At 34.9% G+C, this 25,625-nt stretch overlaps 1 protein-coding gene across 3 annotated transcripts in view; it reads right to left on the minus strand.

Annotated features, from left to right (window-relative positions):
• Positions 1 to 25,625, minus strand: part of LOC150102443 (2-oxoadipate dehydrogenase complex component E1) — a 481,556-nt gene that overhangs the window by 325,373 nt on the left and 130,558 nt on the right. For all 3 annotated transcript variants that reach the window (XM_090399364.1, XM_090399362.1, XM_090399363.1), the window contains exons 8-9: positions 21,803 to 21,876; positions 16,647 to 16,790 (exon numbers count right to left, since the gene is read on the minus strand). In XM_090399364.1, coding sequence (XP_090255490.1) covers positions 16,647 to 16,790; positions 21,803 to 21,876 — 218 coding nt within the window. The remainder of the gene's footprint in view (positions 1 to 16,646; positions 16,791 to 21,802; positions 21,877 to 25,625) is intronic.

A 25,625-nucleotide genomic window follows, 5' to 3' on the forward strand; every position in this document is an offset into this window, starting at 1 on the left:
ATATCCTACCATACTCTCCATACAGTCCTGATCTCACACCGTGCGATTTCTGGCTGTTTCCTAAGCTCAAGAAACCACTAAGAGGCCACCATTTCAAAAGCAACAAAGTATGTGTAAAAGCTGCAGAGGCGGTTTTGAAAGAACTCTCAAAAAACGGACTTTCACATGTGTTTAAGAAGTGGATGCAATGTTGGGACAAATGCATCGCATCTCACAGTAGTTACTTCGAAAAAGACCATGTAAATGATGACGATTAAAGGTAATCTGTTTTCTGTATAAATATAGTCTTATAACTTATTGAACAGCCTCCGTATATATGCTCCAGAAGATGACTTTGATATAAAGGTCAAAATGTCGAATGTGGGTTTTGGTTTATATTAAAATTTGAGTAAAAATTAAAGTTTTACTCAAACACGGTAGTTGTCTCCATAATTTTCCAAAATGTATTCGGATCACCGTGTAAGCCTAAAAGAAAGGATAATAAATAAATAATTATATGTTATTTTAACAGAATAAATAAGATTTGCAAAAAATAGTCCACCCTCACCACGAACATGCACCAATAATAAAAGTCTCGTATCTCACAGAAATAACGCGCGCAAGCATACGATACACTGCCCAACCGAGAAGTGTCGGAATGACTTGTAACGTGCAATCACAAGTGCAAATGAATATTGGTGAGTCTGGCTGCGATTGATCGAATGTAATAATGCCGACACTGCGTTAGATCACAGTATATTTGTTTCATAATCTAAAGCATTAATCGAACAATTCCAATTATTAACTATTCAATTACTGTCGAAACATAAGCTGTAACCTTTAACATGTTGTGTCGCATTTATATAATGTTGTAAGCATTGTTATTATTTATAAACACAAACAAAATTTACATTTTTCTTTTTTTCTTGGGGGTGCTGCAGTGTCGCAGTGCTTATGTACGGGCCACCACTGTCTTGAACTGAAGAAAATCAGTGTGCGACTCATCAGTTTTCAGCACAACACACTACTGTTAATTACTGCACTCTGTAATGAAGTTTGTGAAGTCAAATTGACACCAGATGGAGCTAGTTTGTACAGCCTTGAAAACATATCAGGCAGATTTTCAACAGCTCACAGCCAAAATGGAGATTCACAAGACTTCTACTAGAGGTAAATAGCTTGATAACTGTTTGTGTCATATAAAGATTATAAGACTATAATTTTGTAAGGTGGTATCTAATTAAGACATCTCTAATTTTATTGGTTTACAATTTTCCTCCATATTTTGATCAGATATTTACTAAGACAAATAAATATCATTAAAAATATCTGTTTTTACCCATTTCCTTTTTATTTTTGACAATCTTATTTAATTATTATTATTATTCAGGCCTCCATGGAATCAAGAGACTCATCATGGGAGGGCCTTCCTAGGAAACACAAAGTCTATCATACCACTCCTTGAACTCATTGACTGTTCTTATTCTCACCACTTTTTCTTAGATGTTTCCATAGTCAATACTGTATTAAACATGCTCAATATAGTTAAAACAATGATCAGTCAGGATTTTGTAAACATTTTGTATGTATATATGTACTTTGTGATTTTTGAAACTAATACAAATTAACAGTTTAAAAACTACATACATCAATAAATCCATAATAAAGTTTAACAGTATAACACCAAGAGGAAACAAAACAATACGAATATTTTGCTGGTTTTCTACCCAACATCATCAGACCACAATGAAACAGAGAAGCGCATAGCACTAAACCAATTCATTGTAGAAACAACTTAAATTTAAACTGACACCTAATGTTCATACAAGGCGCCTTCTATGGTAGAAAGTTAATTCAAAGAAATCCAGCTATTAGATCTTAAAATGATAGTCACCAAGATCTTTGGTAAATTAATGCCACCATACTTGATGAGGCTGGGAGAGTGCTTCATAGCTTATGCTGATTCTAAGAATAGTCTATCAAACCTGAAATGACTTTTATGTATTAAAGAATAAAAATGTTTTTTATAATCCCATACTGTTGAGGGGAGGTGACTGCTAATGAATGTCACTAGCAGTCACACCACCTTTATCTACCTGTATGTGTAAGTTTTCTGTAAACAGAGAAAGCCAAGGGTCCATCAGGCTGGCATGTAATCAGAAGGTCAAGAAAAGGGGAGACCCTTTTCCAAGGTAAACCTGATCCCGGGGTGTTGATTGTTTAAGTGTGTTGAGAAATTGTGGAGTATATCCGGGCCATGCAGCCAAATGGCGAACATATCATCCAAATAGCATAACCAAACAGTGGGTTTATGTGAGGCAGAGTTTAAGGCTTTTTCTTCAAAGGTCTCCATAAAGAAGTTGACCAGGAATGGAGAGAGAGTGGAGAACCCATCTATCTGTTTGTAGAATTTACCTTGCCAAATGAAATAGCCATGGGGGGGGGGGTCTAGAGTTAAGGTTTTAGTCTGTTAGTCACTTCCACAGGCCAAGAGGTAACCTTCTTAAGGAGCCTATAGAGTGTTCTGATTTGGGTGATGGTGAACTGAAATAGGGCTGAAATATTGGGAGGAAATTTGGCTTGGATGAGATCTCAGGTATATTTCAGTGGGATATTGGTGAATAAGGAGAGGATATCAAAATTGACCATTATGTCAGTGTGTTGGAGCAAGAGGTTTTCTATACTGGCTTTAAAGTGGGCCGAGTTTTTTTCATGTGTGTGAAGGTGTGTTGCCAGTATATGTGTGAGCACTTTGGCTAATTTGTATGTGGGGCAATCAATGCCATCCACAATGGAATGGAATGGTGCATTTTGCTTATGGATTTTTGGTAGTCCATATATCTGGGAGGGGGGGTCTAGAGTTAAGGTTTATCTGTTAGTCACTTCCACAGGCCAAGAGGTAACCTTCTTAAGGAGCCTATAGAGTGTTCTGATTTGGGTGCTGGTGAGATCATATTCTATAGGGAGGCAGGTAGAACGATCTAAAAGGAAAGAGGCAAGATTACCTGTGTAATCTGATTGGTTTAGAACTACAGTGGCATTTCCCTTATCCACTTTAGTAATTACTTTCTTTTGTTGTTGTTGCTTTTCATTTCTTGCAGAGTTTTGAATTCTTCTTTTGATAGGTTGCTTTTTGGTGGTTTGGCTTGGATAAGAACACTGGCTACACCCAGTATGATACTGTTGGCAATATGGTTGGGAAGGCTATGGATACCTTGTTCTTCCTGTATCATTATTTCTTCTGCAGAGATTTCTTCTCCTTTAGGAGCTATAGTGAAGTTGTGGCTACGTGCAAGTGCGCTGATTGCTTCAGAATTCAGGGTAAGGGATGGTAGTTTTATTACTGTGTTGAGAGGTAGTTGAAGTTTGGAAGCTGAGTTCTTTTGTAAACTTGCAAATTTCTTTATGTGATGACATCGTATTCTTTGAAATTATTTTTCTGCTGAAGCGTTCGAGACGACAAGGATAGTCCAAAGATCGACATTCAACATACTTCTACAAGCTCTACTTCTAGTGCACAATTAGCTTTGTTGGTGTCAGCCCAGAGAACATGGGTGGCGGCAATCTGCTCCCATAGAAGAGCGAAGCTTGTGCGTCTGTATATGCAGAGAGTTCAGTGATATAGTTAGTGGGATAGAATGTGTAGGATATAGTGTGTTCAGGAGGGACAGAGAAAATAAAATGAGGGGAGGAGTGTTATTGATGATAGCTGATGAACTGTAGCCAAAGAGAATAGAAATGGTAGTGTTTGCACAGAGCTCCCGAAAAGATAGGTATTATTTTGAGAAAAAATTGCCAATACTGATTTAATCTTAATGTTTGTTTTTGGTAACTTGGTCTGTCCATGTGATTTTGGTGTGATTTCCACTTTATTTAAACTAGTAGTTTAAAGATACGATTGATAGTGTAGCACATGGCGGCAATGCGACGAAAAACAATGGCGACCAAAACTTCCCAGTCTTTGTTCAAAAACTTTAATGTAAGGGAATTCGTCCAGTGTAACGTGTGTGGGATGTATGCTTTCCCGAAAGAGGCTGGAGTCTGGATAGATAACGATAGTAGTGGGAGACTGTGCCAAAAATATAAGGAAAGTGAGGAATTGAAGTGTGTCATGAGATAGTTGTTGTAGAAGAAAGCCAGAATGTGAGAGAAAATAGTGGTTTGATAGTAAATTGCGATGTTGTACAAGATAGCAATGAGAGTGGTGATGAAAGATAAAGAGTAAAGGTAATTATACAGAGAGAGAAAATGGTTTGAATGATGAAAAAAATTAGAAATTAGCTGTAATGAGTGAGATCGCACGGTTATGCGGAGTAATACATAGGGCAAAGTGGAAGTTGGAGCGACTGCAAAACTCTTTCCTGAGTGCAACAGCTAACAGAAATAAGCAAGTGTATGAAAGAAAAAATAAGCGTATGACTTAGGAGTGTTTCAGAAATGAAGGAAAGAGTGTTGCAGGTTGACGCATTAGTAAGAGGTGTGATAGATGAGAGTTTGACTAAATCATACTTACCAGGTGCGAAAATTAAGGATGTAAGTGACAGTATTAGAGCGCAAAAGCAATGATAGAAATAACAGTCGTAACAGGAACGAATGATTTGAAAGGAGATAAATTTGATATGAGAGAGGACTTAAAGGAATTATTAGAGGTAGCGAAAGAAAAGAGTGATAGAGTTAGCATAGTGAGTCTGTTGCTGCGGTATGACAGAGAGGAGTTTAGAAGGAGAGCCATAATCAGAAATGACTTTATGTGCAGGTTATGCAGACGGTGTGGTGTGGAGTTTGTGGACGTGTGGAGTGAGTTTGATGGGTGAAAGGATTTGTACAAGATGGATGGCTTACATTTGAAGGGATTTGGTGTGCAAAGACTGGAAAAAGTGTTGCTGAGTGAAGTGAGAGTGGATGTGCAAAATCAGGGAAACTAGAACTATTAAGGAGGGGGAGGAAGTGGATATACAGAATCAGTGAGGCAGTTGAGTGTAAGAATATATATAATGAGCCCGAGCCAGTACGAAGGACAGGAAATCAGAATGGGATAGTTAGTATAACGCATCAAGATAGGGGTGGGACAAATGGACCACTGCATTTCATGTATACTAATGCCAGGAGTATTAGAAACAAGAAGGAAGAATTTTTGGCCTTGGTTGGCTCTTCCTGGCCACAGGTTATTGGCATTAGTGAAACATGGCTGACAGAAGATGATATAATTAGTGGGATAGAATGTGTAGGTTATAGTGTGTTTAGGAGGGACAGAGAGAATAAAATGGGGGGGAGGGGTGTTATTGATGATAGCTGATGAACTGCAGCCAAGGAGAATTGAAGTTGTATTGCAGGATAGTGAAAAGAGTTCATTTGAGGCTATTTGGTGTGAGATTGAGACTAACGGAACAAAATGTACAGTTGGGGGCTACTATAGACCAGGTGATGGAATAGATGGTGGAGATAGTATGCATAGACAAATTGATGAAATGAGTGGAAGGAGGGTAATTATTATGGGGGCTTTCAACTATGATAACATTGATTGGAAGGAGGAGAGGATGTAATGGAAAATACTAGGGGGTTCGAGAGTGCTTGACCTAGTAATAGCATCTGAGAATTTGACTGTAATGAATATGACCATGTTGCCACCTATTGGTGAGAGTGATCATAGGGACTTGACCTGGGAGGTGGCTAAATGTGTGAAATTTTCGATTAAGACAGGCTACATGTGGAATTACCATGCTGACAAGTATGACAAGCTTAGGAGATTGCTTGGTTCAGTGCCATAGCATGTAAAACTGCAAAGGGCTGGATGTTGATAAGGCATAGGAAGCGGTCAAGGAGCATTTGCAGGAGGTTATGGCTGACTGTATACCTAGAGTCCGAATAGTAAATCATGTAGGGGTTAAACGGATAAATAACACCATTAAACTTAATTTGCAAAAAAAGAAACAACTGTGTAAGGAATTTAAGGAGAAAGGTGACCTGCAGGCACATGACCGGTACAAAGCGCAAACCAGAAGGGTAAAGAGTGTGGTAAAAAAAGCAAAAGGATTATGAAAGGAAATTAGCCATGCAAGCTAAAAGAATCCCAAACAGTTCTTTCAATATGCTGCAAGTAAAAGAAAAAACTGTACACGGCAGAATGATTTTAAGGAATGCTGATAGTAGGGACGTCACTGAATCAGTCGTTATAGTGGAATTACTGAGTGAGCACTTTGCAAGAGTATATCATCCAGTGGTGACATTGAAGGAAAGAAGGAGCCATTAGTTTATATGGGAATTGTGGTGAATGAAGTGGAGATGAATAGTCTATTACAGAATCTTAATCCATCTGTGGGATTGGATGATATACCAGCATGGGTCTTATGTGAAGCGGCTAAAGAATTGACAGTGCTCTTGACCATATTGTTTAATCTGAGTCTCGGGTCTGGTTTAGTCCCGAAGGGGTGGAAAGAAGGGAAAATAGTTCCACTATTTTCCCTTCTGCATGTGGGTGCTATTTGTCAAGGTCCTGGAGAAAGTTGTCAAGGGAAAAATACAGGAATCGATTCATGAAAATGAGATACTGTATGGGGCGGGGGGCAGCATGGTTTTGTGAATGGTAGATCATGTCTCAGTAACTTGCTCAGGTTTTATAACACAGGGATGGCTGAACTGGATAAGGGTAAAGGGTTTACAGTGATACTGCTGGACCTTACTAAGGACTTTGACAGGATATCACATGGAATTCTAATCAGTAAATTTCAACATATGGGAATGGATATAGGGTTGGTGCGATGGATAGGAGGGTGGTTGATAGAGAGATACCAGAGAGTAGTTTACTCAGGAGTAGAGCCCAAAAGACGGCCTGTGACTAGCAGTGTGCTGCAGGGTTCTGTTCTTGGACCACTGCTGTTTAATTTGTTCATTAACGATATAGGGAAGGAACTGAGAGGAACGGTTCATTTGTTCGCTGATGATGCAAAGTTGGGTAGGGCAATAGTGAATGCAGAAGATGTCAAAATTTTGCAGGATGATTTGGATAGATTGGAGGCCTGGGCTAAGGAGAATGGATGTCAATTTAAAGTGGCAAAATGTATGGTTATGCATTTTGGGGGGAAAATCTTAGCAGCAGTATATCACATTGGTGGAACTGTACTCCAGGAGATTGATGAGGCCAGGGACTTGGGAGTGTTGGTGGATAGGGAGATGAAGTTTAGGGGGCACATTGCAAAAGTGGCTAAATCAGCTCATCAAATCACTTGGATGCTGAAGAATACTTTGACAAGCAGAGATAAGCAAGTTATTGTTCCTCTGTATCGAGCCTTGATAAGACCTCCATGTCGACTACTGTGCCCAGATCTGGTCACCTAGGTTTCTTCTTGATGGGGAGGAGGTGGAGAGGATCCAGAGGCAAGTGACCAAGATGATAGCAGGTCTATGGAATGAACTTTATGAAAACAGATTCAAGATTTGTAGGTTGCAGAAATTGGTTGATAGGTGGAAAAGGGGAGATATGATTGAGACATTCAAATTGCTGAAGGGTTTCTATAGGATTAATTCAGAGGATATTTTTGAGAACAGGACTGTGGTGGGAGGACTAGGGGACATCCATGGAAGCTGGGCAAGAGTGTGGTTAGTAAGGGTGTTAGAGGTGGTTTTTTTTTTTACTTTTAGAATGGTGAATAAGTGGCATAAGCTGCCAGAGTCTGTTGTGGGTGCTATGACAGTGCATGAGTTCAAGGCAAAGTATGATAGATACTGTGTGAATGTCGAATAGTTGTAATGGACGTGATGTTTAGGGCCTCCCTCGATGAGTCTAAGGACTCCTTGGAATCTCTCATAATAATAATAATAATAATAGTAATAACAATTTGGGATCACATTATTATCCCAGCAGCGTTTTAAAAAAACTAATCGATTTAAAAAAATAATCAATTTAGTTGTCTGGAAATCTTCAAGCTTTAATCCAAAAGGATCACTCCTAAACTCATCAAAGTCATATTTGGCATAAAGAAATCTTTTATCATGAGCTTCCACAGTTGGGTATTGCCAATAACACTCTTTCATAACTTGCTGAAGTTCATACTTCACCTTAAATTTGTTCAAGCTACACTTGCAAAAGGCAACCTGTTCCGTTTATGCATCGATGTTTCAAAGAAAAATCTACCTCTCACCCATTTCTTGATTGCATTCATTCTCAACTTCCATGGATGTGGTCTGTGGTAGTAACAATAATAACTGCAGTTTCAGTGGAAAATATAAAGAGAATGAAACATATTTCAGCAATTAGGCACAACATGTAGTGAAGATCATAAATTAAATAAGGAAATGGGCAACAGAATAAGAAAATATGGTATCTTCTTCACCAATAACCTATGTAGACCATTGGGACACTATAAAGGTGAAAGTCCTAACATGCTTTCTCTCTCCAGGTGTTTCTATCTTGGGTTCTCCTTAACAAGGCGGAGAACAAAGAATTAGTCCATTTTCTAATATTATCTATCCAGGCTAACCAGAAGTCAAATCCTCTAGTGTTACTTTAGGTAAACTATCTGATAAGTAGCCACCTAGTCAATGTAACTCTTTCATATTTTATTGATGAGATTCTCTTGTTTTGGCACTAGAGCAGATTTTCCTTCTAACCTTGTCATTTATTATGTGTGCAGAGTATGGTATTTTCTGTAGCCCAATAGTCTTTTCTCATCCTCCTTAGCAATATCCAACTCTCACATCTGTATAATAAGACAGAGTTAACAAGCGTATTAATGAGGTAGAGTCTTGTAGCTAGCTGTATTTTATTGTCCTTCCAAAGTGGCTTTAACCTCTGGATACAGCCACTTTGGAAGGACACAGCGGTAGCTGCTTTACCAATGCATTCTTTAATATCATGTTTAGACTGACTGTCTCAGTATTATGCTTTCTAAGTAGATGATTCTTTCTACCTCTTCCAATTTTTCATCATTAACTGAAATTTTCATAGGCTTATTGCCTGAAGACATGCTTTTGATTTGTGAATGCTGATCTTTAATCCATAATTACTAAGTCCCTTAGAAACTCTGCCTCTTAATTATTGTAACTGGTGTTCATTCTCTGCAATTATCACTATCATCAGCAAAAGAAAGAGTACTATTTTTTTTTTTTGCTACCAACTATAATTCCGATACCACTGTTTTCCAAGACTAAGTTTATTATATATTCCAAATAAAAGTTAGAACATTAGTAAAGTATGCAGCCTTGATGCACACTTCTTTCCATTTTGAAAGGCTTGCTACAACAATTGTGATTGATTTCTATTAACATTTCTGAGGAATGGTAAAGAGTTTTAATTAGGTATGCTATTTTATAATCTATTCCATACTGCCTCGGTATTCTCCACAGTGCCTCATGCCATACCAAATTGAAGGCTTCCTAAATATCTACAATATTATGTCATAGCAGTTTATTATGCTCAATGTATTTTTCTCCAATGAGAAGTATTGTAAATAAGTGCTCTATTTTACTCTTGCTTTTACAGAATCCTGCTTGGTTCTCTGAAAGTATACTTTCTATTTTCCTCTCAATCCTAGAGAGTAAGATTTATAGGAAAACTTTGCTTGGATGATTGATTAAATTGATAATTCCATAATTGCTGCATTTTTTACTATTCACTGTTCTGCATGTCTTGACAAATTTTGTGCAGGGTATCTATGATAGGTTCTCCCCTTGCTTTCAATAGTTCTGAAGTTATTCCATTTATGCCTGGAAATTTTCCCTTTTTCAAAGAATTTACTGCTGCTTCTACATCTTCTCTTAAAATAGGGAAGTCTCCTTCATCCAATGTCATTTGTATTGTCTTCAAGGTTTTGATTATTAAGGCTACTGTTTCCTGAGAAAAGAGTAGTCAAGTAATCATACCAGTGCTGCAAGATTTCATCCTTTCAGTCAAAAACCTGTTATTTTCATCCTGAACTGACCAATTAGTATTAGTGAAGAGTTTTGTTGATCTACTTATCATTTGGAAAGCATTTCTAGGGTTTTTTTTTTTTTTTTTTTTTTTGTAGCATCTCTTCAATCTTTCAACATTCATTCAGAATCCAGTTGGTTTTAGCTGTTTTAGTTTTATTTCTTATTATTTTGTTTAGTTCTTTATATTTTTTCCCTGCTATCATGATCCTTGTTCATTCATGATTAAGGTTCTTCTCTGATCACATAGTTGTAAAATGTCTTCTGTAATCCAGGGTTTGATTAGCCCCCAATATTTTCCTATTATGGTGTAAGATGCTTTTAAAACTGCTTTGGAAAATAGTTCATATTTATTTTCAATATTTCTGAATTATTCAAGGAAGGTATCAAAGGAATTAATAATATGGGATTTATATTTATCTCTAATATGAGGCAACAATTCCAACTTCTCAACACTATATATTTTTCTTTGTTTTTTATTACCCTTTATTTGTTTTACTTTTAGATTCAAGGTAGCAATGACTGTGTTATGGTCACTGCCAATATCAGCTCCTGGGAAAAGTCTAGTCTTAGGAATGTTAAATGGTGTTTTATGTGTCATCTGAACAAGAACAAGTATATAATCAATTAAATTGTGGGCATATCCATTAGGATCTTCCCACAATTTAATGGTTTATAAGGATATAAAGTATAAGTAATTATTAAATTGTTTTGAACTGCAAAATCAAAGGTGGTATGGTGGGAGTCAAATGAATAAATTTATATAGAATAAAAAAGAAATTAGTGAAAACACTGAACTAGTAATATACAACATAGTCCTCAAAACAAAATATGACTTATGGACCAAGTTAAGGTAGAAATCAAAACTTCATCAAAGACTAGAGATGAAAGATATAAATGTTCTGAGAAAACTTAAGTGAGTCGACAGAATAAGTAGTAGAATCATATTGCAAATAAAGATATTAGAAAGGAACTTGACATTATTAGCAATCATGAATTACCAACAGCATCAAATGCAAAAATTAGGGAAATTATCAAAAATCGTAATTTGAAATGCTGGCCTGGCTGGCTGAGTGGTTAGCATATCTGCTCTTCAGTCAAAAGGCTGCAGGTTCGAACCCCACTGTGGACTTCAATGTTTGTGATTGTCTGTGAAAATACTAGTGGTGGGCGGTAAATGCCATTGGTGTAGTTGTTGTTCATTGTAGTTGGTGGATTGTGGGTGGTGGAGATAGAGAGTTGTAGAGTAGATGCCCTCCCTCGATGAGTCTTTGGAATCCCTGGAAGTGTCAAGTAATAATAATAAGTTCTCCCCCCCCCCCCCGATTAATGATGTAACATAACTATCCAAGTGCAAAAGAGATGGAAGCAAGTGAGGAAGCAGCAGAAAGTATAATGCCATATTTGGACATGATGCAAGTTTCCTACTTTTGAATCTTTCAAAATTAGTTTAGGATGTGTTTGATAATCTGCTTGCAAACTATTTCAAACTTTAGTATAAATAACTGTTCATATTTTTCTGTGAATGAGAAAACTTTGATTGATTTTCATTTAAATATACATTTTATTACTTTTTTTTAAATTAGGGATTTATGTATTAAGCAGTCTTAAAAATATATTGGAAAGAAATTGGGTTAATTAAATGTATTTTTCTGCCCCCTCTGTTTACTGTAATGTAGTAATATTTTTTAATACTGTTGCAAAATTTAATTTAGCATTATAAATAAACTCACTTGTCTTTGTTTCCACAAAGAAAATAAAGAATTAAAGTTAATAAATCATTTGTAAAATGTTATTGTTATTAAAATGATTTATAACTTTAGTTTATTTTATAAAGTATTACTACATTTCATAAGAAAATGCATGGAGTTGAAAATATTCATAGTTCAAGTACTCTACTGCATTTTGGCCAATACCACTAATTTGAAGCTGGTGAATGCATGTGCAGATATGGAAAGCAGTCTGTACAGTGAAAAAACATGGCTAGATAGTTACAGGTGTCATGTTGAAAGAAAGGGAAGGGTTAAGGGAATGTATTCGGAGACCTATAGGTTTATTTGAAAGTATTTATTTCTTTCAACTGGTGTACAACCACTAGAAGATAAAAATCTAGAGGAAGGCCTCAAATATTGTTTTTTATTGTAACTAAGTAAACAATAGTTCTAATTTGGAAAGGTAAATTTCAGTCTGCTGTTTTGTTTATATAACCCTATATTTGTTCCTGTTAACAGATGAGACTGAAGACAGAATATTTTATTTCAAGCAGAAAGTTGTGTTTTTCTTCTAACAAGTATTTTTCATGATAGTGTGTGTTTACTACAGAATATGGAAGACAAGAAAAAAAACTATTATTCAGATAAAGGAGCTGAACTCATAAAAAGATTTGTTTAGAGAACTTTAAATCAAAAACAGTTTACTTTAAGGTTAATTTTTCTTGAGAATTATTTATACTGAAGTTAGAGAGGTAGGATGAGATTCTTTATTTGCAAAGACCCCTTGAGCATTCAGTGAGAAGATTTCTTATTAAAATTGATTGTATTAAAAGCTATAGTCTGTTTAAATCCTGGAGAGGAATAGGAAAGACATTTGTTTCCTTCAATTAATAGCTTTAATGGACCATATGCACTAGACATATTAAAGTAAGTTTCACAGCTTACACATGTAAGTTGTAAAACTCCATAAACTCCAATATATTTCATCCAACATTATCTGGACATCGATGTCAACAACATTCAAAAGATTAATCAAATAATGAGTCACAAATCATGCGAATATTAGCTCATGTCTCAGTCGCAGCTGAGATATGAGCTAATGTAGTAAGTTGTGTAGATTAAAAATTTGGGATATTGGCATACAGTCTGATTGGTCAGTTCTTTGGAACCATGCAAAACTTCTTCACTCCAGCAAGTTAATATTCAATCAATTCTTCCTTGAAATGCTAAGAAATCATCCACACCTGAACCAATCAGACTGTATGCCACTATCCATGTTTTCGGTAGTAATAACTATTAGTTGTTCATGTTTTTTTTTTTTAGCCTATGAAACTTACTACAATTGTTCCTTTGAACTCTAATAATGTAATAATCATACACTTCAGCTGCAAATAAGACATGAGCTAATATAGACATGATTTATGACTCACTATTTGATTCATCTTTTGAATGTAATTAACAGTCTATCTCCCTAACAATGTCCACATAATGTTAGATGAAATATACTGGGGTTTTTGAACAAATTCTATATAATTTTTGTTAAATGCACAAGCTGTGAAACTTTAATATTCATTTGTTTTCTTCGTTTGTTGTTAAACGATATTTTTTCTATTCTTGAAATTAAATTTTAAATGGGTGAGGGTAAGAGAGAAAGTTTATCTCATACATTTTTTTTATAAATAATTATATTTGTATAGTTGTTCAATTAAACAATGTTTCGTTTGCATTACAATTTGTTTGTCTTATTTAAGAGATAAAGATAAGTGAATATAATACATGACTTAATAGTTTCTGGAAAACTAAATTTATTTTTCAAGGTAGATGAATATGTTGCACAGAAACTCCTAAATGATACTCATGGTATGAACCTCTAACATTAACTTATATTTTTTAAATGCTGGAAACACATTCAGTACATATATCCATACACACATTAATTTTAACAGATCTTTACCAACAAACTTTGGAACTAATGTCAGAATTCTGAAAGGCTCCATTCTTTCACTATTTTTTAATTTCTATATATCAGATACTTTATCTAGCTGGCTGTAAGTTCAATTCAAAGTTTTGCTGATAACAATTTGCTGCACTACCCTTTCTCATTTGACAAATTTTGCATTAAACAAATCATCAAAATCCTCAGAATATCAACTTCCACAACTTTAAATTCTCATCTCCAAGCCATTCTTCAGTGTGATCCTGATAATCATGTTAGGTTAAATCCTTAATTTCTTGCAAAAACCTTTTATTGAGCCTTACTTTTGATAATATTCAACACTCTATACATGATGAGTTTTCCTTTCTTGAAATAGCTTTATCATTTTCTGTCTAAACATATTACAAATATTTCCTCCTCAGCACTCAAGAAATTAGGTTTCTTTTCATATAAAGATAATAACTGCTTTTTTCAAAAGATAGCTATTATCTTTGTACAGATCACAATCCATTCAACCACTGACTACTAAGAGCATCCTTGAATCAGAAGAGAAGAGAGCAATTTATTTAATGACAAATTTCTCCTATCAGTTCACTCCACTCTCAGATTCTGCTGAATGCTTGACAGAAACTGAACAATCACACGATAATCAGTTTCTGCAGGTAGAATTTTCTATCAACATTTCAGGCAATGTTCTTCAGAATAGGTATTAGTAATTTCCCCGCTATTTTCAAAATTTGCTTAAGCATGTAAATGACTAGTCAGCATTTCTTTACGGTTCAACTGGAAACCATGAAAGAATGCTCTCTGTTGGAGAAGTCTCTCCTCTGAGGTTATCCTTAAAAGTATATCAGTTATTCAAATGATACTAATCTCTTCTTTGTCTTGAACTTTATGCTATCTATTAGTATACAGTATAGATTTAACTTTTTGGGGCTAGAAATAAAACTATTGATCAAAGACAAGAGACCACAGATAAGACAATTCTGAGAAAATTTAGGGGAGTGAATAGATGGCATCAGTTGTATAATCATATAAAAAGGAACTGGATATATCAGTAATCAAAAATGTGTAGGGGGGGGGGCTCAAATATGTTATGGTCGCTTAAACAGAATGAGAGAAACAAGGATAAGAAAACCTGTGTTTGTTGCTATGATGGAAGGAAAAAGACCTAGAAGAGACCACGATTTAGGTGAATTGATGAGTTAATAGTGCTTAAGAAAAACAAGATGCAGATTTGACAATAATACTGATGACCAAAAAAGGGGATTCTTCTTCTTCTTCAATCTATACATCCCTTAGGATAGGTATTCCTGAATAGGGGTCACAGTAAATGCACAGTGTAGACAATCCCTTTCAGTTTAATGTAGTGAGCATGCCACTCCACTGATGCATCCCCTAAGGCCAATTCTTTATGCCTGTAGATCTGTATGTATGTTTGTTCACAGGGGCAGTTTGCCTGTGAGTTAGCCAGTTTCCATATGAGATTAGCTAACTCATCAACTGATTGAAAAGACTTGATAGAGTCTCCTTACATCAAACTGAAAAGGATTGTCTACACTATGAAGGGGTCTTTAATGACTGAAAAATGATTAATCAGAAGAAAAGTGTTTATAGGAAGCTATTAATAATGTAAACTGAGTTATAGCATACTATCATATTATCTTGTGAATACCAGAATATGATAATTGTTGCAGAAGTACTGCAGAACTCTTGTTCTTGGACTGTTATAGGGGAGTTAGTATATGAAGTAGGAAAGTACCACTGGGATAGAAAATACCTTTTGTTTGTGAATGATACTGATAGCATGACAAGGAACAATTCTAACATGGAGTTTCTTTCTGCATGCATATCTGAATAAATTCTTGTCATAGGCAAAGACAATCAATTCCCATTTAATGTTATCAAATGTAAAATTATGCATTTGGGGTTGAATTCCATGTCATATATTACTGGTGACATTGCTCTCCAAGAAACTAATCACCTGGCTGTTTGAGTATTATACAAGCACATTCAAAGGAATGGAGAGAGAGAGAGAGAGGACAAGATAGTCTAATACAAAGGTTGCAAAAACTGGCACATAAGATAACAGTAATGTCGACAAGAATTTCTGGAATCTTTATTTTTAGCATGTGAGAATAATGAAGCCATTGATCCAACATCTGGATCACTGTGATCAAAGTCTGGTCTCCAGGATTTTGAGGGAATGATAGGATAGTGAAAAGAGAAAATAAAGCAACAAATAACTAAAATGGTATCAAAGAGTGTGGAATGCTGGATATGAGGATAGATTAAGCAGATACAGGCTACAAATGCTGATGAATAGGTTGAGAACAAGTGATATGCTAAAGACATATATAGGCTGCTAAAAATGGTTTTCTAATGGATTATATAAGGTTAGAGTAAGAAGAGTAGAAGGCAAGGCTTTATTCTCAGTAAGTGGCAAGTTTGTGGAATATGCCAGTTTCTCACAATACCTTTTAACTACCTAGAGGTTTCCCATAATAAATTAAGAAAATCTAGAAAAATGAAATTTCAGGGATTCACATTTTTTTTTGTGAATCACCATGAGTTATTAACCTCTTGTAGTAATTAATCTTAAAATACACTTTTCTTAAGGTTATCCTAGTGCATACATTAGTACTGTAGGCAGGCTATGGGTTAGTAATTTGTATATCATTTCAGTAGTTATTTCATAATAAATCTACTTGCAATTTGAAATAGTCAGTGTTTAATTTCTAAACATTTTCTTGGATATTTTTATGAAAAGAATCTGAATTAGAAGACAGTTGAAGTAGGATGGGTTTGTTTTTAAAAATGAACACAGATGTGCATGAGCTGATTATGTCAACTGATCTTATTTGATAGTATTATGCTTCTTTTATTTCATAAAGAAAATATTGTGTATATAACAGACATGGCAGTCTCAGTGAGCTGAAATATAAACAAACATTCATTACTAACAAAACATTTGCATGTACATAACTCTCCCTCTTCCCCCAGATAAAAGAAAATCTTTTCCCAAAAAAACAAGAATAATTAAAAACTCTATTTGTTGATATTACTAGTTTTAAGGACTATTAGAAATACTGAAATTAAATATATTTACTAACCTGTGCTGAAAATGCTGCATCACCATGCACTTGAATGGGAAGAACAGTATATCTGTTTTCTGCATTAGTGGCCTGTGAATAATCTCCTGTCTTCAAAGACTGTAAACGCCCTCTTGCTTTTCCTATGACAACAGGGCACACAGCCTAGAATAAATGATGAAAAAATGTCATCGCCACAAAATCACTGAAAATCTCAGAGTGAGAGAAAACAGAAAGGCTGATGATCACTGGAATTTAATTTAGAAAGAGAAAAACCAATTATTATTATTATTTTTTTTTTACTTGCATCTGAAAAGCAGAAATAATAGGGATGAAAATATTTTGTGCAACAATAATCTTAAAAGCTATGAATCAGAATAATTTTATTGCAATAAGCTGCAAAACAGCTCATGAGTGTGATGCCTCCCCCCAGAGCTCCCTAAAAATACTTGGTGCAATACAGAAGAGAGCAATCAGACTGATTAATGACTAATCTCTTAATAATACACTCCAACTTCACTCATGCATTTAGTATCTACCACATGCATCTTCTATAAATATTTCCATGATAACATTTAGTATCTACCACATGCATCTTCTATAAATATTTCCATGATAAATGTTCATTAGGACTAGAATCAATCATTTCCCCTCCACCCTCTCTACCAAATCAACTGAAGTACACAATTCCTGATACCCCCCTACATCTGATGAAGTGCAGCCAAAATCGGCAAGAGGTCATCAGGAAAGCAGAGATCATCATCAAATTCCTGTCATGTACCCTCAAGGGGGGTGTACAGGATATGATAGCACTACATGAAAAAATTACATCATTACTAACTTCCTATCTACAATTTTCCTCCAAATCAGTCTGTTACTTGTCAAGACTCCAACATTATCAGATCTTATATTTCTATCGTCTAAGGCACTTTGTACCGTATCAATCCACCTATATCTTGGTCTTCCCCTGGGTTGTTTTCCTGCCAACCTGGCATAGAACACTTGTTTTGCTAATCTTTCCTCTCCCATTCCATTTAAGTGACCATACCACCTGAGATTAGCTCTGCTAACGCATTCCTGGATGCTGACAATGTAAAAAATGTGAAAGCAGAGATGTGGAAGGAAATTCATTTGAAGCAGTCTCTGATGTGAGATAGAGGTTGATAGGATAAAATATACAGTTTAGTTGCTGCTTTAAGCAAGGGAAGATGAAAGACATACACTTACTAACCGGCATAATGAGTGCAGACCAAGCATTTATTATGAGGGGGGGGAAACCAACCACAAGGACAGCCTGGAGGGAGAAAAGATCACATAGCAGGAAGAAAATATAATTTATTCACCTAACAAGAGAGGGTTACTTGAAACAGCATGTGATGGAGACTTAATTAATCCATAATTAAGATCACACTGCCTCCAAATGAGGAAAGTAACCATATAATCTTGACTTCAGAGATTGCCAAACAAAGAATTTTCACTTATAGAGTATATATGGAACTAGAGAGCAGATGATTATGACAAGCTTAAGAGGAAGTTTAAAGCAGTGCCAAGGCATAAAAATCTGCATGGGAAATGGTTAAGCAGTGTCTGAACAAAGTAACAACAGAGTGTAAACCAAGGTCAGAGGAATAAGGTCAAAATCAGGTAAGAGATAGATGGATGAGTAGCACCATTAATTGATAATGAACTGAGAAGAAGGGCAATGATTACAAAATGAGTCAAATACATAGATTATGCAGAAGGAATCGTCAAAGATAAGGAAGCTATCATTCCTTTTTATAGGATTCCAATAAGACCACATCTAGATTGCTATGCACAGATCTAGTCACTCACCTGGGATAAATAAATAAAAATATAAAAAAATAAATAAAATATTGTGGAGGGTATAAAAGGAGAAAGGTGATGAGGCAAGCACACCAAAGGAAATCATCAAGAGTTCTGTTGCTCCATAGAAAGTAAAAAAAAAAAAAAAAAAAACATGGAAAGATAACTTTAACAAATGCAGCTGGTATGGAGGTGACTAGGATTAGATGGAATAACATCTCACATATTACAAGAATGTGCATAAGAATTGACATTGCCTCTGACTAAGTTGTTTAACTTAAGTCCCAAGAGAGTGGAAGGATAGTAAATAGTTTTGTTACATAAAGGAGACTTCAAGACTATCTCAGGAGGAGTTGTCGTAGAGATGGTGGAAAAGTTGGTCAAAGCTGAAATATGATATTCTATGGAGAGAGCAGCATGGTTTTGTGAAGGATAGGTCATACCTAAGTAATTCAGTTGCTTTTTATAATAGAGTAACCTTTGAGTTTAGCTACAAAATAATACTGCTGAATTTTACAAAGGCAATGAACATGATTCCAGACAGGATCCTATCAAAAGGTATTTTATCTGGATTGAAGGGGCTGATGTTTAGACTGTGTATTGCAAAAGTGGTTAGGTTAGCTCATAAGATTACTTGGTTATTGAAGAACATAGTAACATACAGAGATAAGGAAGTTATCATTCCTCTTTATATTCCAATAAGGCCACATCTGGATTACTGTGCACAGGTCTAGTCACCTGGGATGAGGAAGCAGTGATGGCATCAATGGCAGTATCAAATGAAAAATGAGGATATTAGGAAAGAACATCCTCATTTTTCATTTGATACTGCCATTGATGCCATCTGTTCACTCCACTATCTTTTTCAGAACTCTCATATCAGAGGTCAAGTGGCCAAGTTGGTGAGTGGTCTGTGGGATGCTACATATGAAAACAGAGAGTTTAAGTTACTAAAAGGATTTTATAGGATTGACGTACAGCAAATTTATTGGCACTTGGCTGAACAGAGGGCAAGAACAAGGGAGCATAACTGGAAAGTGAGTAAGAATATGGTTAGCAATGGTGTAAGGATATAGTTTTTCACATTGAGTTATGAATGAGTGGAATGGATTGTTAGTCTGTTGTGAGTGCTCTGTCTATGAATTTTTATAAGGAGAGTACAAATTCAAGTAATATCTGCTACTTTCAGGTATTAGGTGGATGTTGTGGGTACCCCATGATGAGTCTTAGAACACCACAGAGGTTCCCATGAAATTGTAATAATTTTAACAGGTGTCAAAATTAAACATTTTAATTTTGACCGTTTAATTCTGTCCAACGAAACTCTTGCATTTTTTTCTTTTTTTTTAGAAAAAAAAATGCTACAGTTTCATTGGAGTTCTTGGAAGAGTCAATGAAACTTTTATATTGCTTTGCAAAAAGAGAGAGCATATTGTAGTTCTTCATGCTTAGATAAAATTTGAAAGAGTTTGATTTGGAACACCAGGTGTAGAAGATAACAAAAGTGGTGGGGTTGGGAGATCTTTAAAAAAAAAAAAAAAAAATCTGTTACCATGCCATATATTATGATAAGGAGTGGCTGTATACCAAATTTGTTACTAATTTCTAGTGGCCATAACTTCTATAAGGTATATGAAAGTAGAGACCAGAAGCAGCAATCACTTCAGCCTTTTTCTGGAAATCAGTAAGTAGTGCCAATCTTTGAATAGAGAAAGGGTCTATACATCTCACAGGCATTCAACTGGATTCAGATCTAGTGAATTCACTAGCAGTTCAAGGTGGGACATCTTGCACATATTTCTCTCACTGATTCCTTAAAGTGTAGGCCTGGTGACATGGTACATTATTGCCCTGGAAGACAATACAGAAACAGGTGCAATATTGCAGTGTATGTAGTTTACTATGACACATCAGCAGACACTGGTAGAATGTTGGTCAGTATACAATGGGAGATCAAGGTTCTGACTCTTGCTCATCTTAAATAGCAACATCAACTGTTACATCACAACTCAACTGGCCTGTACTTGGCATTGCATCCTTCATTCCCCCCCACCCCCCAACACCACGAGCACATCTTCTGTGCTCCTTTACCATTTCATTGATAAAAAAGTCGATTTCACCTATGTGGCACCATCCTGTGTACACCTTAAGCACAGTGGGTTGTCAGAAAAAATAAAGTATCCATATTTGAAATAGCAGCAGCTGATGCTTGAATCTTGATAACTGTGTCATTCTTTACTCTTTCTCTTTTAAAACTAGTTTTGTACAACCAAACACACAAGTGTATTAGTTGTATTAGTTAGTGGACAGTGCTATACGTACCTTTAGATTGAAATATATTGGGTGTGAACCATTATAGATAAGGATGATCATAATTCAATATTATGTAAGTGTATGTGAAAGTTTATACCATTTTTTTTTTTTTTTTTTTTGAAATTCATAAATAATGAACCAAAGCATAAACTATTCATCTCTCCCAGAAAGGAAAAGTTCCTCTTACATTCTGTGTTTCAGTATTCATTGATGATTGTCAGGTAATGGTTTATAATCAAGAAAATTTCATCAATAAAACTTTTCAGTGAATACTTAGCAAAGTTTTAGCTAATGAAATTAATGCTACAATAGAAGTGTGTTTTCAATTTCTGCTACTTCTGCCAATCTTCTTTATGGTTTGATTCACTGTGGCATCTTGTGTGTTAATGTCTTTTAAATTATATGTTGAGGCCATGAGGTGAATATATTATGTATGTTATGTATGTTAAATGCATGTGTTCTTTGGTGATATATCAGTTTTGCAGGGAAAAAAAAAATTATATCACCTCCATTTTTCTGGTCATTCTCTTCATTATCCATCATCTTATTTTTGCTGTTACTTTACAGCATGCAGCATTAATCTCGGCTTAGAAAATCGTATTTACTTGCATTCTGTTGCTCAACTCACTGCTACCATTCTTATACTGCAAATAATTAGACATAATAACAATTTCTTGTATTCTTTTAAGCTCTCTGGTCAAATTTACGAAATTTTCATAGTTTCTACAAACATTCGTCTTTGAAATAATATTGGATCTAATATCCACTTTGCCTATGTAATTTTACATTGCTGAAATGAAGCCTTTTGGTTCTTTTTTTTTTTTTAGTAAATTTCATGTCCTACATAATGAATGGCTCTATAATTTCTCCAATATTCATACTTTTTTTTTTCCTTTTGTAAACTGTCAAAGGATCAAAGTAATTATAATTGGGAAAATTATCCTTTCATCATTTTCCCAATTAAATGCAAATATGTATAAAGAGAAATAAGTAATAATAGGAGAACAGAGGGCATTATGAAAATAATAATCATAACATACCTCTAAATGTGAAGGGTTTGGGAGCATTGTTACGTGAACTGCTTTTCCTCCATATTCCAAATTAACAGAGCATGCTGAAAAAATTGATATTTATTTTATTTTTTATACATAAATTTAACTAATGTTAATATGGAGTTTATCAATAAAAAATTTATCTCTCTTTAAATAAAAATTAGTTATTTTTTTTTTTTGACAATCCTACTCATAAAATGTTGAAAACAAAAACTTCAACACAGCAGCACAATGCTATGCTAAGGTTTATAATCCAAGTGCCCACTCTGAAGATCAAAGATGATTATTCATGTCATGCGAAGGAGATGATTATTGTTGCTTGGCATTACAGAGCACTTGTTTTATAATAGTTCTATAATTAGGGAACTACAATTATAAAACTAGAAAGCTTTACAGAGCACTCATCCTATCCTGTCTTGCAGCATTCTCCTTGCCTGTTTCCACTCCTGTTCACTTTTTTGAGAGGAAAAACCATATCACCTCCATATGAGTAACCTATCTTCAATTAAAAATATCTCTTATCTTTCCATTATAGTTGAGGTTGTCCCTTAAATCCAACTTCTTTACTTCTTGCTTCCTATACTATACACTGCAGCCCATCCAAAATAATCCTATACAAGTGTACAATCCATCTGAGATAAACATATTTCATCCTTTCTTATAAAGATCTTAATCACATGTTCTAATGATCTGATTTCCAATTTTTCTTGTTTCTTTTTTTGAGCAATCTTTCTTACCACATTCATGCTGGGGAACCACACGTGTTGTATTATTGCATACTCACCTGGAGGGTGAAATGAGACAAATCGTTTCGTACTTGCAGTTAGCCATCTGGGCATGTGACAAATCATTACATGTGCTTTGTAAAGAAAGGATAGAAGAGATGAGATCTGTTGTTTTAAGAATATATAAGTAGCAAATAAGTAAGAGAATTTCTATAATTCATTGGTATGTTTAAATTTCTAGGATCTACGTAGAAATAATTATATACCTCTTTATTCATACATTAACCAGATATAAACCATTTATGTATGACTGACACATTTAAGGAAAAGAATGGGCATGAATACACAGATTTGTATGAATAAATATTCAATTTACGCCTTTCAAGATTTATATAATGCTATGCATTATGAGAAGAGCCATAACCCAGAGAAGTATCGAGCAGTTGTTTAAACTGTAGAATTTTAACACTTGAAGCCCAAAACCTCAATGCTTCTTTGATATTTCAAGACATTTATTTTTAAATTCATAGTACTGGCCAGACTAAAAAAACTGTACAGGTTTACCATATAATTGTTTTTTTTCAGCTTCTGGTAATGTCTGTAATCTTTATTATAGTATGTACAGCTGAGCAAGGAAGATTATAGTTTTAAGTACTATGAATTTAGAAGAAACAGAAAGTGGCCCAATTTTCCAATCTTCTAAAGTTTCAATTTTTGTATAGAAGTTATTGAGCTGGTAAATACTGGATAGGTGGTGAAGGTAATTTCACCTTTATTGAGGTTTCATAAGTGGAATCAAGACCAGGAAATATACAAAGGTTGACGTAATGCAGAAGTCATATATTTTCCATATACAAGTAATGAATAGGTCTATCACTTATTATTAAAATACTCTGGATTAGAGACAGCTGTAGAAATTTTTTTTCACTGCATTATAATTTAAATTAGACTTACTAAGAAGTTGAATTCTTGTTTAATCCTTTATCCAAGTGTAAATAAAAAATTATGCACACAAAGAATCTTCGTGACTAGGCTGGTGTATAGAGGCTAATGACTTTGCACATTGATTGCCTTAGTATCCCATAAAGCAAAGAGCACATCCTTTTGGACATGTATAATACTATGCCTTCTGCATTACTTCAATCTTGGTATTGCTTCTAGGTATGGCTCCCAATGATGAGACCTCAATAAAGGTCAAAACTGGTCTAAGTAGGGCTTTTCTTATATTGCACAGTATGAAGCCTTTAGCCTCTATATACAAGTGGCCTAGTCATGAAGATATGTAATATTCAACCTTTGTTTGCTTATACCTGGAGAAAATATTACGGAAGAACATAATTTCTTCGCAAGTTTAATTTAAATTATAATCAAGTGAAAAAACTTTACACATCCAATTTACATTGTGGTATTATGGGTGTTGCAATAAATTACTATGACAGGGAATGAATTATGTGTAATTCATTCCCTATCATAGAGAAAGATAGTTAATAAATTACATCATTCTATACACTCTAGTTATGCATGAAGTGAAATGCTTCTCAAGTGAAATGGGTACTATGGGTTGATCAAATTCTCATGGAAGGGTTCTCCATAAAAAAAGTTGTTTCAAGTAAAAAACAGCAGAACAGTAAAGGCTGGTTTTGTTTAGCTTTGCTGGCTTAAGATAGGTGGTCAATCCAATACAAATAACAGACCAGTTTGGAAAAAAGCATTGTTAGGTATGAAAAACTTGTTTTGTACAATTATAGCATGCTAATGATAATGAGGAAACATCAAAATTCAAAAACAAGTAATTTTTTTATAACACAATATTCCAAGAATTGGTGAAATAAAGAGCCAAGAGGCCTCACTTCGGCAATGCAAAATTATACGCAATATTCCAATATTGCTAACTTAAAAATGTAATACGAGGAGACTGAGTTACACAGAAGTTATGACACCTTTGGACAAACTAGATAAAGAAGAAAAAAATTATCTTCTTAAATGCAATCATGTGCAAGTCGTTAATAGTTAAACAATTTGTATGCGTGGTAGTAGACTCTTGAGAACGCCATGTATTGAACAACAGCAGTATGGCTCTCAGGGATGTTATAGTTCAAATTACTGTTCAAATGTTTAGGATTAAGGACAATCTCCCTGGATTCCACTATCTTTCTTTCAATCTCATCCTTGCAATGGAAAATGTTTTCAGATCTATTGCAGGAAACTGAGTGACCTTGAAAATTATCATGAGGATTGTTAGAGAAGAGAACATGGCTGGATAAGGCACTAGCATTTGATCTTTTATAGGAGATGTCTCTTTAATGCTCCTCCATGCGAAGTTCAACAGATTTATTGGTTTGACCGTAATAAGGAACATTACAGTCACACCATAGTTTATATATGCCAGGATATTTTAGATTATGATACTTAGGTTTAGGATGGCTTATAAGAGATCTGATTTTTGGAAGGGTCGTGAATAACATTCTGATGTTGTACTTTTGAAGGACTTTTGCCAATTTTTGGGAGACTGCACTGATGTATGGGATTGAGATGTTACCTTTAAAATTGGTAGTTTCTGTATTGTGGTGCCTAGGAGGATCTATAAGAAATTTCTTAATTGTTCTTTTATGACATCCATTTTGTTCAAAAATATGTGAGAGGTGATTAATTTCTTTTTGAAGCTCATCTGAATCATTTAAAATAGAGCGAGCTCTGTGTCCTAAAGTAAAAATAGTTCAGAGTTTCTGTGGTGGAAAATGATGAGAAAGACTGTGAAGATATCTATTAGTATGCGTTGCTTTTCTGTACATAGAGATTCTAAATTTTCCAGAACAGTGTGAGAGTTTTATATCCAAGAAAGGAAGGGAGTTATCATGTTCTAGTTCTGCCATGAATTTTATATTTGGATTCTGGTTATTAAGATGATGAAGAAAATTCGTGAGAGTTTTCGCCATGACTCCATATAATAAAAACGTCATCTACATAACGTTTCCAAACTTTAGGTTTAAATGAAGAGGAAGATATCGCTCTTGTTTCAAAGTCCTCTAGCAAAATATTCACCAGAATGAAGGATAAAGGGTTCCCATCATCAAGCCCTGGTTCTG

Source organism: Typopeltis vanoorti, chromosome 10, assembly GCF_054136105.1.
Source record: "Typopeltis vanoorti isolate ZY-2024b chromosome 10, IOZ_Tvanoo_1.0, whole genome shotgun sequence".
NCBI lineage: Eukaryota > Metazoa > Arthropoda > Arachnida > Uropygi > Thelyphonidae > Typopeltis > Typopeltis vanoorti.